The 15,950-nt window shown below is 35.0% G+C and overlaps 1 protein-coding gene across 1 annotated transcript; it reads left to right on the forward strand.

The window, feature by feature from the left end:
• The first annotated feature begins 3,356 nt into the window (after positions 1-3,356).
• On the forward strand, positions 3,357-5,015 carry LOC113311191. Its single transcript, XM_026560038.1, has one exon. It carries the CDS (start codon positions 3,357-3,359, stop codon positions 5,013-5,015), a length of 1,659 nt encoding a protein of 552 aa, XP_026415823.1.
• The last annotated feature ends 10,935 nt before the right edge of the window (positions 5,016-15,950 follow it).

The raw sequence follows: 15,950 nt of genomic DNA on the forward strand, positions 1-15,950 counted from the left end.
TACTCTTGAAGATTACATCATACTTTAACTTCCAAATGAACCACATAACAATAGCACATATACTTGGCCAACTAATAACAAAAGGGGATATGCCAAGGGTATGATCATGCCAGTAAAGAAATAACTCATCAATCTAATCTATATCAGTAGTAACTAGATGTCGCAGAGAAACCCCAAACCAAATATGAGATGCAATGGGACACTTAACTAATAAATAAATGCATAACAAACTCTTCCTCATTTTAGCATAGGACATTTATCATCCATGTAAGGCTTATAGAACTTAAGAAAGGAATTAACAGACCGCATCTGAGCAAAGATTTTCCACATGAAGAACTTTATTTTCGGAAGACAATCAATTGACCAAACTTTCCTCCAAAAACAAGCACTTCCAAAGTACTATTCTCATTCATATAAATCCTGTAAGATGATTTAATCTCATTTTTCTCTTCCTGATATACAAACTTCCTGATTTATTTCAATTTTGATCCAAATCTATCGGAATTGATCTGATTTATTCAGATCTTCCAGATTGATCGGGTACAACCATTAGTTACTAGTATTATTAAATAAATCATCGTTTTCTCAAACGATCTTAGGGTGTAAATATGATTATGATATGTATTTTTTTAAAAGCGGCCATGATTCTATGATTTTCTGAAGGTACATGGCTAACAAGAAGTGATCGTGATAGCGATGATTTGGGGATACTATTCCCTTCTGGGACACTTTACTCTTAAAGAATAAGAAAAATTAAATAGGGCATATTATTCTCCTCCGAGAAATTTTAATCTTAATGTAGAAGACAAATTCAAATGGCATGAATTTATTTCACATGCCATATTTCAAATACCAGTTTCATCTATAAAATAAGATATATGTAAATTTTTATTGTTCCCATCTTTGAAGTATTTGGAATTGATGTATTCAATTTTGACATATTAATGAAATCAAGAGGTTTCCTTCCCCCATTTTTAGTATGAGGCTACATTATTTTATCTCTTTGACTAAGATTCACCCTAATCGACCGAATTCTAATAACTTCTTTTGAAGTCAATGATAAGTTTGGATGTAGAATTTTAAAGGTGGAATTTATGAGTCTAGCGAATTTGGTGCAATAAAAGCGTGACCTAAGGTATTTTTTAAACTCAATTCCGTGGAATTCCATGGAAAGTCTTTCCTTGCCTCCTCCGGGAAACTGATTTCATGGAAACACTTTCCATGGAATTGTTTCCTTTCTCTGTTATCAAACACATCCTATAAATTCTAGGAATTTTTATTGAGTTACCAAACACACACAAAATTTACATGAATCCAAAATTTATAATCCCATAGGATTATTAATTCCTAGAAACAGTGAATTCTGAAAACAAACCAACCATAAATTTATTGTTGTTTGGAGACCTTCTTTACTCTTCAACCAATATTTATGCCTTAATATTTTGGATTACAAGTAGGATTTTGTGCATGGTGTGAGAATTTTTATTTTTGCCAAAATGTCCCATGAAATACTTATACACGTGCTCGTTCTAATGTAAACTGCATAGTACTTATATTATCTTTCCATTTATTTTATTTTATTACTTTTATTAGGAGAGAATTCATCGTGGTGATTAATGTATTCTCAATCCTCCCCGTTATACCCTGTAATGGCGGGATCGAAGAATCTAGAAGGCACCTCCCCCAGTTTCCCCACTAATTTTAGTTTAACTTAATATTCGTTTCATATTTCTTCATCTTAGAAACATCCTGTTTCGAGTACTGGAATTACTCGAATTCGTATGGTGATAGTATTGGGTTTTTTTAATTTCACAGTGAAATCGTCTCCATTGTAACTTCCGTCAACAAGGTAATCTCTAAATCTTCAATCTAACTCATCTTTTCTTTTAGATCTGACTTATTTCTAACCCTTTATTAGATTTACTTTTCTTAAGTTTTAAATTTGAGTTTTTGGTAATCTAATTTTGTGTTTTTGTTTACTCATTGTTAGGGTTTTCCTACTTTATTGTAGGGTCGTGAATCCCCTTAAATGTGCTTGAGAAGAAGAGGCATAAGCTCTTAATCATTCCCCTAACTCATCATTTTTTTAAGGTATGCGTTCATAACTTTTTTTTTTCTAGCAAAATATTGAAATTTATTGCTGAGAGAGCTTGTGAATACATGATTCTCATTTTTTTTTTCTGTTTTTTACTAGAGATTGGTATCTCCTTCAGAAATTTCTAACTTCAGTTTTGTTTTTTTCTCTGTTGATATAAGATTTTAGATGAAACATAGTATTATTCAACATAAGCATCATACTGATATTAATGTATTTGTTGTTCAGAAAAGGGAAAGAAAGAAAACAGGTGACGCACCCCCTCCACGAGAATTAAAATTGGGATACTTGCACGCCAAAATGAAAATTGGGAATATAAAACCTATGAAATTCGTGTTTGTACAAAGTAAGTAGTTATCCTAATTTGTAATGTGTGCAAAATTTTGGTTTTGTGACAGGATGATTGCTCAAAACAGATCAAAGAGGGTACAATTGTCTGTGAAGCTAATACAGATGCCCTTGTAAATATTTTGGGTGCAGAACGTCCTGGAGAGTAAGGACCGCAGGTAGAAAAGTGACCCAAAGTTTGCTTTACTTTTCTAAAATTTTAATATTTGTGATTTTGTTTATCTAATTTGGGTGTTTGTTTGGTGATTGTTAGGGTTTTGTCCTACAACATTCATTTACACAGAATCTACGAGAATAAACTTGATAAGAAGGGGCATTAGCTCAAGCATTCAGAATGGACAAAATTTGGATGAGAATGGATAGATTATCACCCGAATACAGAGCAGGAGTTAACGATTTTATCAAAGTTGCTACTCAAGATGCACGGAGAAGGAAACTAAAGAAAATCTTTTGTCCATGTGAAATATGTGTTAACCATTGTCGTAAAACTGAAAGCGAAGTAAGATATGATTTGTTCCGCTATGGTATTGACCAGAGCTATACTTGTTGGACTAAACATGGAGAGAATCTTCATGCTCCTCATGCTACTAGCTGTACTGTTAATTTTGAAACTCATACTTCTACAGAACATGAGTTTGAAGAGGGGCCATTGGGTGATATTCCAAACAGTACTGTAGATGATGCTCCAGATTATGTTGCAGAGGCAACAAAGATGGTCGACGCGATACTAGAGGACTTTCCAGGTGATCGTAAAAAGTTTTAGAAGTTAATAGAGGATGCTAAGAAGCCTTTATTTCCGGGAGACTCGAAACTTACCAAGCTGTCGGCAATAATCAAGTTGTACAACTTGAAAGCGAAGCATGGAGTATCAGACAAGTTTTTTGGTGAGCTTTTAGATTTTTTGAAGAACGAGATGCTTCCTGATGGTAATGAAATTCCTTCTTCTACATATGAAGCTAAGAAATCTATTAATCCGTTAGGGTTGAACTATGTGAAGATACATGTATGTCCTAATGATTGCATACTATATAGGAAAGATCATGAAAAGAAAGAAGTATGCCCAACATGTGGGGAATCAAGATGGAAAAAGGATAAGGTAACATTGAAGGAGTGCAAGGGGGTGCCTGTAAAGGTTTTATGGTATTTCCCGATCATTCCACGACTGAAACGTTTATTTTTGGTGAAGTACATAGCAAGAAAATTGATATGGCATGATCGTGATAGAAACAAAGATGGGTTGCTGCGTCATCCAGCAGATGCTGAAGCATGGAAGGCGATTGATGAAAGATACCCTGATTTTGCTGAGGATCCTAGAAATATTTGCTTAGGAGTGTCAGCTGATGGAGTGAATCCATTTCGTGGTAAGAAGAAAAGTTATAGTTGTTGGCCTATCCTAACAGTGGTTTACAACCTTCCCCCATCGTTATGCATGAAGAGAAAATTCATGATGCTTACAATGTTAATTCAAGGACCAAAAGAACCAGGCAATGACATCGACGTTTTTTTAGCTCCGTTTATTGATGATCTGAAATTATTGTTTGATGAAGGGGTCGAAGCGTATGATGCCTACAAACAAGAAAGGTTCACATTAAGAGCTGTAGTTTTGTGGACAATAAGTGACTATCCTGCACTCGGCAATTTGAGTGGCTGTACTGTTGGTGGATATGATGCTTGTGCAACATGTGGTGTGAATACACACTCCACATGGCTTAAGTACTCTAAAAAAGTTTCATACACTGGTCATAGAAAATGGTTACCGTCTGGCCATCGTTACAGATATCAAATGAAGCCATTTGATGGCAATCAAGAATTCGGTGTGGCTCCTGAACCAGTGAGTGGGTTACAAAGGTTTGAAGAGGCGAAGTCAATTGAAAATGCATGGGGAAAGAAAGGTAATGGCGGTAGAACATTGGGAAAATCAACAAGGTCGGAGTTTGAGGACGAGGATTCATCTAATCTGAAGAAATTGTCAATTTGGGCAAAAGAGCTTGAATACTTCAAATACAATCTTGTCCAACATAATTTTGATCTGATGAATATAGAGAAGAATGTGTGCGAGAGTTTAGTAGGGACATTGCTTAATGATCCTTTAAAAACGAAAGATGGTTATAAAGCTCGCATGGATTTGAATGATTTGAAGATAAGGCCTGAGTTAGAACCTGTTGTTGCAGGAAAAAGGATGTATCTTCCTCCTGCCTGCTACACATTGACGAAAGAAGAGAAGGTGAAGTTTTTCAAAACATTGTACGAGTTGAAGGTTCCACAAGGGTACTGTTCTAATTTTAGCAGTCTGGTGTCGCTAAAAGATAGCAAGTTGATTGGTCTCAAATCACATGACTACCATGTTCTTATGCAGCAATTCTTGCCACTTGCGGTTAGATCGATTCTTCCAAAGAACGTAAGAAATACCATCATTAGATTGTCATCCTTCTTCAAGTCAATATGCAAAAAAGAGATTGATATTTTTGAATTGGATAATATACAAAGGGACCCGGTGGAGACATTATGCTTACTTGAGAAGTATTTTCCACCGTCATTCTTTACCATCATGATTCATCTCACCTGCATCTAGTCAGAGAAGTGAAATTGTGTGGACCAGTCTTTACTCGATGGATGTATCCATTTGAGAGGTACATGAAGATTTTGAAGGGATACATTCGAAATAAAAATCGTGCTGAAGGTTGTATTGTAAATTGTAACGAGTTAGAGGAATTTGTTGAGTTTGATGCCGATTGGTTGTCTGGCGTGGAAACAATCGGTATTCCTCCTTTAAAGTATACTGGAGATAGTTCTTCGGAGGGTTCAAGTATAATATCAGATGGAAAACCATTACAAGGTGCTCATGAGGATGTGGTAGATGGCGTATTATTGTCCCAAGCCCACCTCGTTGTGTTACACAATACTGAAGAAGTAAAACCCTACATAGAGTATGTCCTCCTCTTTTTCCTTTCATACAAGTTTATTAACTCAAGTCAGTGGAACTAATAACTTCTTTCTCACTGCCAGCCAACACATGTCCGAATTGAAGCAACAGTATGGAAAGAAAGCTAGAAATGAAGTATGGCTGCAAAATGAACACAATAAAACGTTCCGTCGATGGTTGAACAAAAAGGTAATCATTTCATCAATTTTCAGTGGTTTTTCAAATTTTCCATTTAGGTATATTTGTGCAGTTTAACTATGTTCTAATCAATTGGGCATCTCTTTCTATCCCTGATTAGTACGTACAACTATTTGCATCGTAACTGTGTTCCACGATTTCTAATCTAAAATATTAACTATGTAGGTCGAGAAGGAGTTGGAGAACGAAGATGAAATCATGGCAGAGGAGAAGAAGATCTCTAAATATCTTAGGTGGATATCACAGGGCCCGCGTCATTTAGTTGTAAAGTACAATGGATATGACATAAATGGATGCCGGTATCGCACTAAAAGTCATGATGTTGGCGTAAACCAAAACTGTGGGGTTAGCCTGGAGGCGTCAGGAATGCACATTGCTAGTGCGAAGGACAGTAACCCAAAGATTGCTACATCGCGCTATTATGGAGTAATAAATGAGATTTGGGTTCTTGATTACCACTGCGTAAAGATACCCGTGTTCTTGTGTGATTGGGTACACAGTGGTTATGGTGACAAAACTGATGAACTTGGTTACACACTAGTCGACCTCAACAGATTAGGGCATAAAAAGGATCCTTTCATTTTAGCTTCCCAAGCTAATCAAGTTTTTTATGTAGAAGATCAAGGAGATCCAAGGTGGTCTGTTGTTATATCGTGCCCTTTAAATGACTATATGGATGACGATGATGTCGATGAAATTGCTGAGGATGAGCTAATGTCTGAGAATCGTCGGCCAGAAGATAATATGGCAGTAGATATGAGCTCAATTTATGTGGACGACGATTCTGACACTTCTTATTTTCGCGATGATGTTCAGGGGATATATGTTGATCCCTGCTTTGAATAATAAGATGGTAGCAACAGCTGGTAAGAGACCCACCAGTTTCAGTATGTTAACAGTACAGTTTCGAAGAAGCTAGATTTGTTTTCAGTTTGTAATTTCACAAGCTGGTAATGTGCCCATAGATTTGATTATCTTTCATCCATGCTTTATTGTTGCAGGTAACTCCTCCTGCTTGTTATTATGAAGGGAGGGTGGATTTTGTGTGTAGTTGTCGTGCTACGGCAGATTGAAAATCGTTTACTTCCATTTCTGCATTCTATTTGCACATATGATTAAGTTCTTATCTTGTTTTACTTGTTATTTATGTTCTGTAATCCGTTGTACTGCCTTGGCAAGAATATCTTATAACTAGCTCGAATCACCAGCAGAATTTTGATGCTAGATAAGGGTTTTCTTGAAATGAATAGAAAGTGTTCATCAATATTCTGTCATCTCCCATTGATGTTCTAGTTTTTTCAGTGTTTTCTTATTTATTTTTTTGATTCTACAGTTAAGACTATGATTGAAGTTCAATCTTCACTTCTTGTTTAATGTGTTATGGCAGTAACACTCTGTCTATATAACGGACATCATAGACTTACGATGTTGACCTTTACTCTACTTTCTGCAAGGTACATAAGCATCAAGAACCAAGGGAAATGAAGGTCATGTGCTAGTAGCCAGCTGGGGGTATACCAACCCCTGGTTAGTCTTTTTTTCTTTTCATTTACCTTTCCATTATCTATGTTGGATATATTCATGTATGGTTGTACCATTAAATTCTTAAAACCTGTGGAAACAAACTACATTGTACGAGGTAAAGAAAAGCGATGAAGATTTTTTCGGTTAACGGCAAGTACTGTTTTAAGTGGCTTGGAAAATATTATTCTTAACATGTTGGATGCTTCTTTGGTTAATATTAACCACCGTCCAAGGTCAGTTTATTTTTTACTTCTGAAAACTTACCAAAATGTGGAGAAGTACTCATGTCTCGTGATTTAGAATTTTGCACCTCAAAATGTAGGATTTTCACACATGCTAGTTTCATTACTACTACTGAAACTAATAGGAATTGGATCGCTGAGGAGTTGCGGATTCTAGGGAGGTAGCTGGGGATTTCATCACTGAGGTTGTTGATCAGGTAATTTTTATTATAATATACTATTTTGATTTTTCTTTGTTGTTCGTTTTTTTTTTCTAATCCTGGATCATTAGGTGAATATCTTGCCGGTAAGATAAGAAGTTTGGAGTCTTGGTCACTGATTATATCATGCTAGCTATTACATTATTTTTCAATGTGAATGTATAATATCTTTGTGAAGTCAATCAATTCAAATGCACCCTTTATCTCTTAGATGTGTAACTTGTTCTGTATTATAATTATCGACTCTACTTTTTTTTATCAATTCAGATCAATTATAATTCTAATTAATTTGGCTGAATTGATATTCCACATGCATTACTGATTTGAGTTTCTTCCTTCCGGTACACTGGAGAGTTTATTGTGATTGCTTCAGCGAGGCACAGCTAAACTAGACTGGAGGTGACGTATATAGTATGGCTTTAAATGGCGTAAGTACATTATGCTGATTGAACTGAAATGACGTCAAGGTTTTTTATCTATTGCTTTTTACTAGAAGCGAGACAGATACATATGTGCTCCCTTTGTGATTTACTTGGAGAGATTGATTGAACTGAAGGAATGCATCTATGCAGGCTTGTGCTTGACAGCGATAGAATAGTGAAGCTTGGGGATTTCGGTGTTTCAGCTTGTGTATTTGACAAGGGTGGCAGGCAACGCTCAAGGGATACTTTTGTAAGAACTGCATGCTCGTCAGTTTTTTTTTTTTCCTTCTAACAAGTTTTTTTCTGAATGAAAATCTTTTGCTTCTTCCTTTTTTTTCCTTTTTTCATTCTTCACCGTTGTACACAATTGAATTTAGAAAACATTCCCATATTTTACGGGATGGCTTAGAAGTTTTTCAGCCGGGAAGTGGATACGATTTCAAATGAGTGGCTGTTTTTTATCTCTTACTGTACTGTATAACAGTTTTTACTCGGCAGATCTCGATTTTTTCCATGAAAACTACTGATACACATAAAACCCTTATCTCATATGTCTATAAGAACCACAATATACTCTTGTGAAGTTTCTTTGTTTATACACCTTGCACAGCTGATATCTGGTCATTTGGGATAAACTGCTGTAGAGTTGGACCATGGACCATGGTCATGCTTCCTTCTCGAAGTACCCTCCGATAAAGGTAAACCAGTTTTTTGAATGCTTCCGTGAAACTATTTCAGTATTTCGGAAGAGCTTTTGACTTGTGTGTCTCTTCGTCTTTGTTGAATGTACTGCATCAAATACTGTCCCCATAATATATATTGTATGGATCAACTTCCTATTGACGGCTGTAGTTCTCGTTAGTTGAATTGATTGTACCTACCAACCCTTGACCAGAGAATGAATAAAACAGTCAACTTGGGTGCTTAAGTGAGGTGTGTTCGGTAGAACTTAAACAAACTAAAGTTAAAATAGATTTTGGTATTTTCTCAGGTGGTTGGGGCTGCAGTACTTGTGAATGGCTGGCTATCTGATTTAGACCTACAACGGTTATCCGCAATGGAAAACTACTGGCACAGGTCTGAGCATTACGTTTATAGCTGAAGCTGCAGAACTTACGACAAACAAATTGTTTCCTTCATTTTTTCATTGATATATCAGACCCGTAATTTAGCTGTAGTGTTTGATCTAAAAATCTGATAGAACAGTGAACCACACTAATTTGGTTACGTTTCAGGAACTTCTGGAAAAGTGTAAAGATATGCAAGAGGCAATATGCATTCAATTTCAGGCACACCAAGGTGCTAATGAGATTCCACACATGCGGTGTCAGAGACTTAGATGCTCCATGAGACTTAAACGCACTAACTATATTCGCGTAAAGGTATTTCATTGCTATGATCTCAATGAGTTTCTTGTTGGATAAATAAACCTCGCCTGTGAAGCTGGGATCAATACAGTGCATTCTTTCCAGTAATACTGACATGGAAGTGCCTAGGTTGGGAGTTGTCTCCATCTCCGTGATTAGATTTTTGGTGGTCTAAGTTGGACATTACAAGTGGTACCAACATTGTAAATAGGGATTTCATTATGCTTTCTTGTTAACAGTAAGCTATATATGTTTATGGAATTTCATGTCATGGATATAATAAAAACTCAGTTTATTGTTAGTTATGGCTTTTAAGACTTTTTTGGTGGTCTAAGTTGGACATTACAAGTGGTACCAGCATTGTAAATAGGGATTTCATTATGCTTTCTTGTTCATTCTTGTTAACAGTAAGCAATATATGTTTATTGAATTTTATGTCATGGATATAATATTTTAATTTCAATAAAAACTCAGTTTATTATTAGTTATGTCTTTTAAGACTTTTCTGGGTACAGTATTGATCTAAAAATCTGTAGTCAACATTGGGGGATACTTGGACTAGACACGGTGGGTATTCCTGATCCGTGACCATTACACTGATTGGTCACGGTATGAAATGTGGTCCGTGACCAATGATCAAATTTGGACACGGTGTATGTTAGTTTCCCGGGTTTAAAAACATGAACTTGTCACGGTATAGAACGATATCCGTGTCTAATTATGCGTATTGGTCACGGTGTCTAACAAAAGTACGTGACCAAAGAAATTGTGGTCACGGTGAAATGTACAAATTGGTCACGAAACTCACCGTGACCAAATGGGAAACACTTTTGGCCTCGCAGGCTTTGGACACGGTTTCTCAAAATTGAAATACCGTGACCGTAGATCTTTGGTCACGGTAAAAAACCGTGATGAAAAGGGATTTTTTTACTAGTGTCTCCACAAATATTACTCAAGTGTTTCCAAGTTCATCAATACATTTCAACTTCTAACATGGTATCAGAGCATCAAAATATTTCAATTTCTAACAAAAATAAACTAGAAATTGCAAAAACTAAAAAGTAACAAAATTAAGGTTATACCCTGCAGGATCCATTAGTTCATTACCAGAAAAAGAAATTTCAAGTTGGAACCAAACATGCCTTACATAATCATTTAACTTCATAGATGCAAACGATTTTATGGTTTGGGTGGTCATTGAAAGATTAAGTTTGATTTCCGCAAGATGAGTTTTGATTAATGAGATTTAGGTTTAGGAGATATGGGTTTTGATTTATGCAAACTTGGGTTCTGATTTCGCAGATCTCCATCTAGGGTCGGAAGAGAAAAATAAAAGACCGAGGAGGAGAACTCGATGAGAGAAAGAAAGAAAGAAAAATAAGGTAAATGAAATACGAAGAAAAGAGAGGATAATAGGTATGCGAAAGACATTTAAGCCCTCAACTATATTAACAAAGACAAGCGTGTCCTGATTTCTATTTTTCTTATAATAATTAGGAATTAGTGCAACGTATCTTTTGTCCTCAGCAGCGGATAAATGTATGCAACATATGCAAACGTTAGAAACAAAGCATTGCAAAAACCTGGATTTGGTGTAGTGTAACATTTATATTCCTGAGTATTAATTTTACACAACTTCATCATCGGTAAGAAATTTATTAGGCAACCTTAATACGAAGTAGTTCGCTGAATTCAGCTGTATTGTTCTAGTTTGTTGATTTTTTTCAGGCTTTTTTATTGGGTCAAATGTAGAATCAGGAAGATGCGCAACTTTTTAGGGTTATTGTAATCAAATTGATTTTGCAAACGATTAGGTATTAAAATTTATTAGCTTTATTGGTTTGTTTTTAATCTGATTGATTAATGTCAATCATATTTTGTTCTTCATGTTATCAAGCAGTTATCCACGAAAGTTTGTTAATTTACTGTGACATTGTTCTCTTCTTCTAGCTAACTTACAACAAAGAAATCGGTGAAACCCTTATCCATCATCCTATGTGTTTCAGTAAATTGGAGCTTCTGTCTCCATTCCATACCGAAATATCACGTCCAGAAGTGGTGTATCTCAATTTTGAATCTCTTTTTTTATAGACATTTATTAAGTATTTTGATTATTCATCTTGGATGGACTAGGGTTTTTGACTAATTGATGACGGGGAATGAAGTGAAAGGTACCGATGAAAGGGAAATTTTTTGTATATTAAATTGACTAATGGAAAACCCATAGGTGAGAGACAATGAAGGAACCCATTGTTGAAAACAATGTCGTTGATGGATGGGGTTCTTATTGTTGATGGCCAAGTTCTCTTTATATACACCATGAGGTCAAGGTGTATGTGTTATATTCGAACATTTTCTTTTTTTTTATTTATTCTAATTCTACCTTCGTGGATGCCTAACAACTATTTTTGTTAAATAACCAGACTAATTGAACATTGGGGTCGTGAATGGGGTCATGCATGTAAGGAGGATATAACGAGCTTTGATCCTGCTACTCTTCTAACGATGTCTATTCCTCATTACACTACATAGTCTCTAAGAGGTTGAAACATGCAAGTATGTTGCTGCTGAGTTGGAGAAGACACAATCTAATGTCAACTTACTGAGATTGAATTAGCTAATCCCGAACGCGCAAAGAGGTGGTGTACGCTGAAGTGAATGGTAATTTTCGCTAACTCTTCTGCAAATTTACACCAGTCATTTACGTGAATGAGTTGATAAACTTAACCATGACAAAACTTTAAACACTCAATTATCAAAATAAATGTAAAGCTAAGAAAGCATTTGCTACTGCAAACACGATGCATGAGATTTTGTGCAGGAAAATTGGGATGCCTCTGTTATTGATATCATTGACGCTGAATGTACCTCCGGGTATTGTAACAATGAGTGCAGATACAAACTCCAATGACTGAGTCATCTCTTTGATCCATTTCTATCCATCTGTAGATACTTTTTGGTGGTTTACATCTCCGAACATGCCTTGAAAAGTCTTTCCATCATTACTTTCTCAGAAATTCTGTACGAGTGACACCAAACTTTCTACCTCCTACACAGAATGTTGTCTACTCGATACAGTTGATTATAAAATTAGGAAAAAAATACCTTATACCATTGGATCTCTCTTTTTTGATAATCAACAGAGCTATGCAGAATATTGGATTGAGTTGGGTACCAAAATTTAACTCGGCCGCCTAATGGAAGAAACAGTAAGCCTGTAACTTGCCATATCAAGGCGATGCTTTTTAATTCTCTTTGTATAGTCTTCTTCCCCACTTTATATACTTATCATGCGTGGAACTCCAAATATTAGATCTGTTTTAGATGCATTTATTAGTACAAATAACTTAATATATACATTGGTTGATATAGTCAATGGAGCTGTAAGAGCCATATATAGTTATGAAGATGTTTGGCATATATGGGTTACATTAAATATGTTGCGAGGTTATGGAAGTTGTCTTTGCTAATTTTATTGACTAGATTAAAAGACTTCAACATAACTATGTAATACATGTTTATGTGAATTAATTTCTTCTTTTTCTTAAAAACACATGTAAATGATCAAAAAAACAGAATTGTATCAATATATCCTAAAATCGACAGTCCTCCAAACGTTTTGTGTGAAGATATTCATGAGTTCATTTTCGTACCAAGTTTTAGTAAATTACCACCATCTTCAGATGATCTGGATGTAATTAAGCTTGACTTTTCAAGTGCCACAAATTTGAATATATGAACTTTAAATTGTTAATTTTGGTGCTATTTGACAATCTCCTTCCTTTAGGTGTTGGAGGGTTCCGAGGACGCTGGTAAACTCGGTTTTGGATGGTGATAATACTAGAAGATTTTTAAGGTAAGGAAAACAATCTCCACGGGGCGGCCCCGCCACACCAAGTTAAAGGAAAAATGCCGGTTGCTTAGCACGGGAAAAATCTAATATGTCTAAAAGTTAGTAGTCAAATCTTCTTTTATATGTTATTGCATATGTATTTTATTGGTTCGTTAATTCAGAAAATTAAACGTTATATTTAGTTCGTTAATTCGGAAAATTAAATGTTATAGAATAAAGACAACTAAAGCATGATAAACAAGATTAAAATCACAGATTGGTTGAAACATCTATAGGTGTAAATTGGACCGTACCAGCATGAGTACAGTCTAGTCCAACACGTGAATCAGCCCAACACGGCACAACATGTTTGCTTAATGTGCTATGGTGGGTCAGGATAATCAGCTCAGTGGCACAACATAGCACATGGCACCGATAAGCATGTGGCACAACACGGCACAACACGCTAACAAAGCACGTCATAACATGTATAATACACTACACAATACGGTACCGTACAACAATTTTTTTGTATATTTCACAAAAGAGTGTTTATTCTAACCATTTTCCGATAATTTATCTTTTTTATGTCGAATTCTTTCAATAACAACACATATATCTAAATATGTTGAAAATATTTACTTTGAAAAATGTAAAATAAATATGCCAGGCACAGCACAACACGGCGCAGCATGTCCTCGAACATGGTACCCCTTAATCTCTAGCATGACACATCTTGGCACGTAGCACGACGGGATCACATGCTAATGGGTTGCGAAGGGCTATGCCGTCCCATTTTACACCTAATGATACTCGTTTCAGTTGCAAAATTAGTTAGATTTCAATTGGTGGAAAATTTTCAAATAAAATAAAAGAATTGTTGTAGGGCCTTGGGCCCATATATGTGCATCCCATATAGTCGTAACCATGGTTTACCTCATAGCATATATATAGAGGCTTAAGCATATGTAACAAGTAACTTATCTTCAATGAATAAGAGCAGTCCTTCTTTTGTTCTTCCATATTATTTTTCTACTTCAACACGTTATCAGCACGCCTCTATCAACTGTGTAATTTCTTTTTATCATTCGATATCAGCGATGGATTAGTTCTTTTAGATTAGCGTGGTTCTGATCTTATTTTTTTCATATTATATATGGATGTATTATCAGGTAATCCATTTTAAAAAAAAAATTCCTTTTTCATAGCATTTATTAGGGTTTCACAAATATATGATTGTCAAATGTAGAGATTTCACCGTTAGATTTTTATGAAGTACTAATATGCTCAACCCAATTAGGTATTAATTATTCTTTTAAAATTTGAAACAAATCGGAATATGACGCAATATCCAAAATCTTATTTTAATGAACTTTCTACGTTCAGAAAAACCTATATAGAAAAATCTAAGTTTTATGGATTCCAACCGTTGGATTATGCTGTGTTTGTGGTATGTGTTATATATTATCCTTATTGATATACTATAAAATTTGATAAAGATAGAACCATGGAAATTACTCCAAAGTATGTGATATTTCCAGATGTGTCCACTAAAACGTTAATAAGAACAGTTATACGTCTTCATGAATATATTTTTATGTAGTTGTTGGATTACCTTGAATCTTTTTTATGTCTTGCGAAACCTATTGATTAATCTTCTGTGAAATTTGCATCATCATTGAACATGGGAACTATTGCTTTCTGATCACTATATTTGGATGATCAAATTTCCAATTTTAGGGATAACAATGTACTTTTATATGATAATAGTTTCAAGCTTATTATCAATGGACCTGAGTACTTTATATATAATGGACCATATATGTGCACTTTATTAATCATGCCCCTAGTCAACCCAATGAACATGGCCTTGACATAACATTTAACCAGGTTTTGGCTAAACCAACTCGATCCTAATTTGACATTTTGGACTCACAAATACTTGAGCGCCATTAAAGTTTGTCTGGTATAGAAGTCGGTTGTGTCCACAAAGGCTATACTTCAATCATAAAAACCTTCAGCCAATGACGATGCATTGTTCAAAAGATAAAGGCGCAGTTTCTACATTTCTAAGGCGACATATTAACTTTTCAAATTATGTAATGCTCTGAATGAAATTATTTTCAACATTCATGTTATTTTCCCCCAAGTCTGAATATTCTGTAGAATGGATTCCACTTGTCATACTATAAAAGAGTCAATAACTTTAACAAAGATATGTTGCAAATTAGCACCTCAGCTTTTGTAGAAAGAAATTTACAAAAGGTGACATAAGTCAGAAAAATCTTTCCATTTTTATCTTTTCAACTTCATTCATTTTGAAAACGGCCTAAAATTTAGCGGTCAAATCTGAATTATGTTTCCGTGTGAACATTCGCCAGCAGTTGTAGGATTTTCGTTTCTAATTTTCAAAGGTCGTATTTTGATTTTCGGGGAAGGATATGGATGTAAATATGGTTAAACACAGAGATCGACTTCTTAAACTGGGATAATTTTTTATTTACAAAAATGCCATTTTTATAAAAATTAAAATGAAAACTTAGAAAGCACTAAAAATTATCTTTTAAATTATATAAAAATTAAACACAGAGATCAACTTCTTATCTTTTAAATTATCCGTTTGGATTTTGTAAAAAATGTATGGTCGGAAAGCACATTAAACTCTCTATGCAAAGAGCATAAACAAGAATATCAAACTTTAAGTTCGCAAATATTCTTTTTTTTTTTTGATTTTTGACAAGAACATGTTATAGGACATGACGTGTAACACACGTGTACTCGATTTGTAACGGTAATGGC

The sequence above is a fragment of the Papaver somniferum genome, chromosome 9, assembly GCF_003573695.1.
Source record: "Papaver somniferum cultivar HN1 chromosome 9, ASM357369v1, whole genome shotgun sequence".
Lineage (NCBI taxonomy): Eukaryota > Viridiplantae > Streptophyta > Magnoliopsida > Ranunculales > Papaveraceae > Papaver > Papaver somniferum.

Excerpts from the sequence above, each read along its gene's own strand:
- LOC113311191 (XM_026560038.1), top strand. The coding sequence starts at position 3,357 with ATGCTTCCTGATGGTAATGAAATTCCTTCTTCTACATATGAAGCTAAG.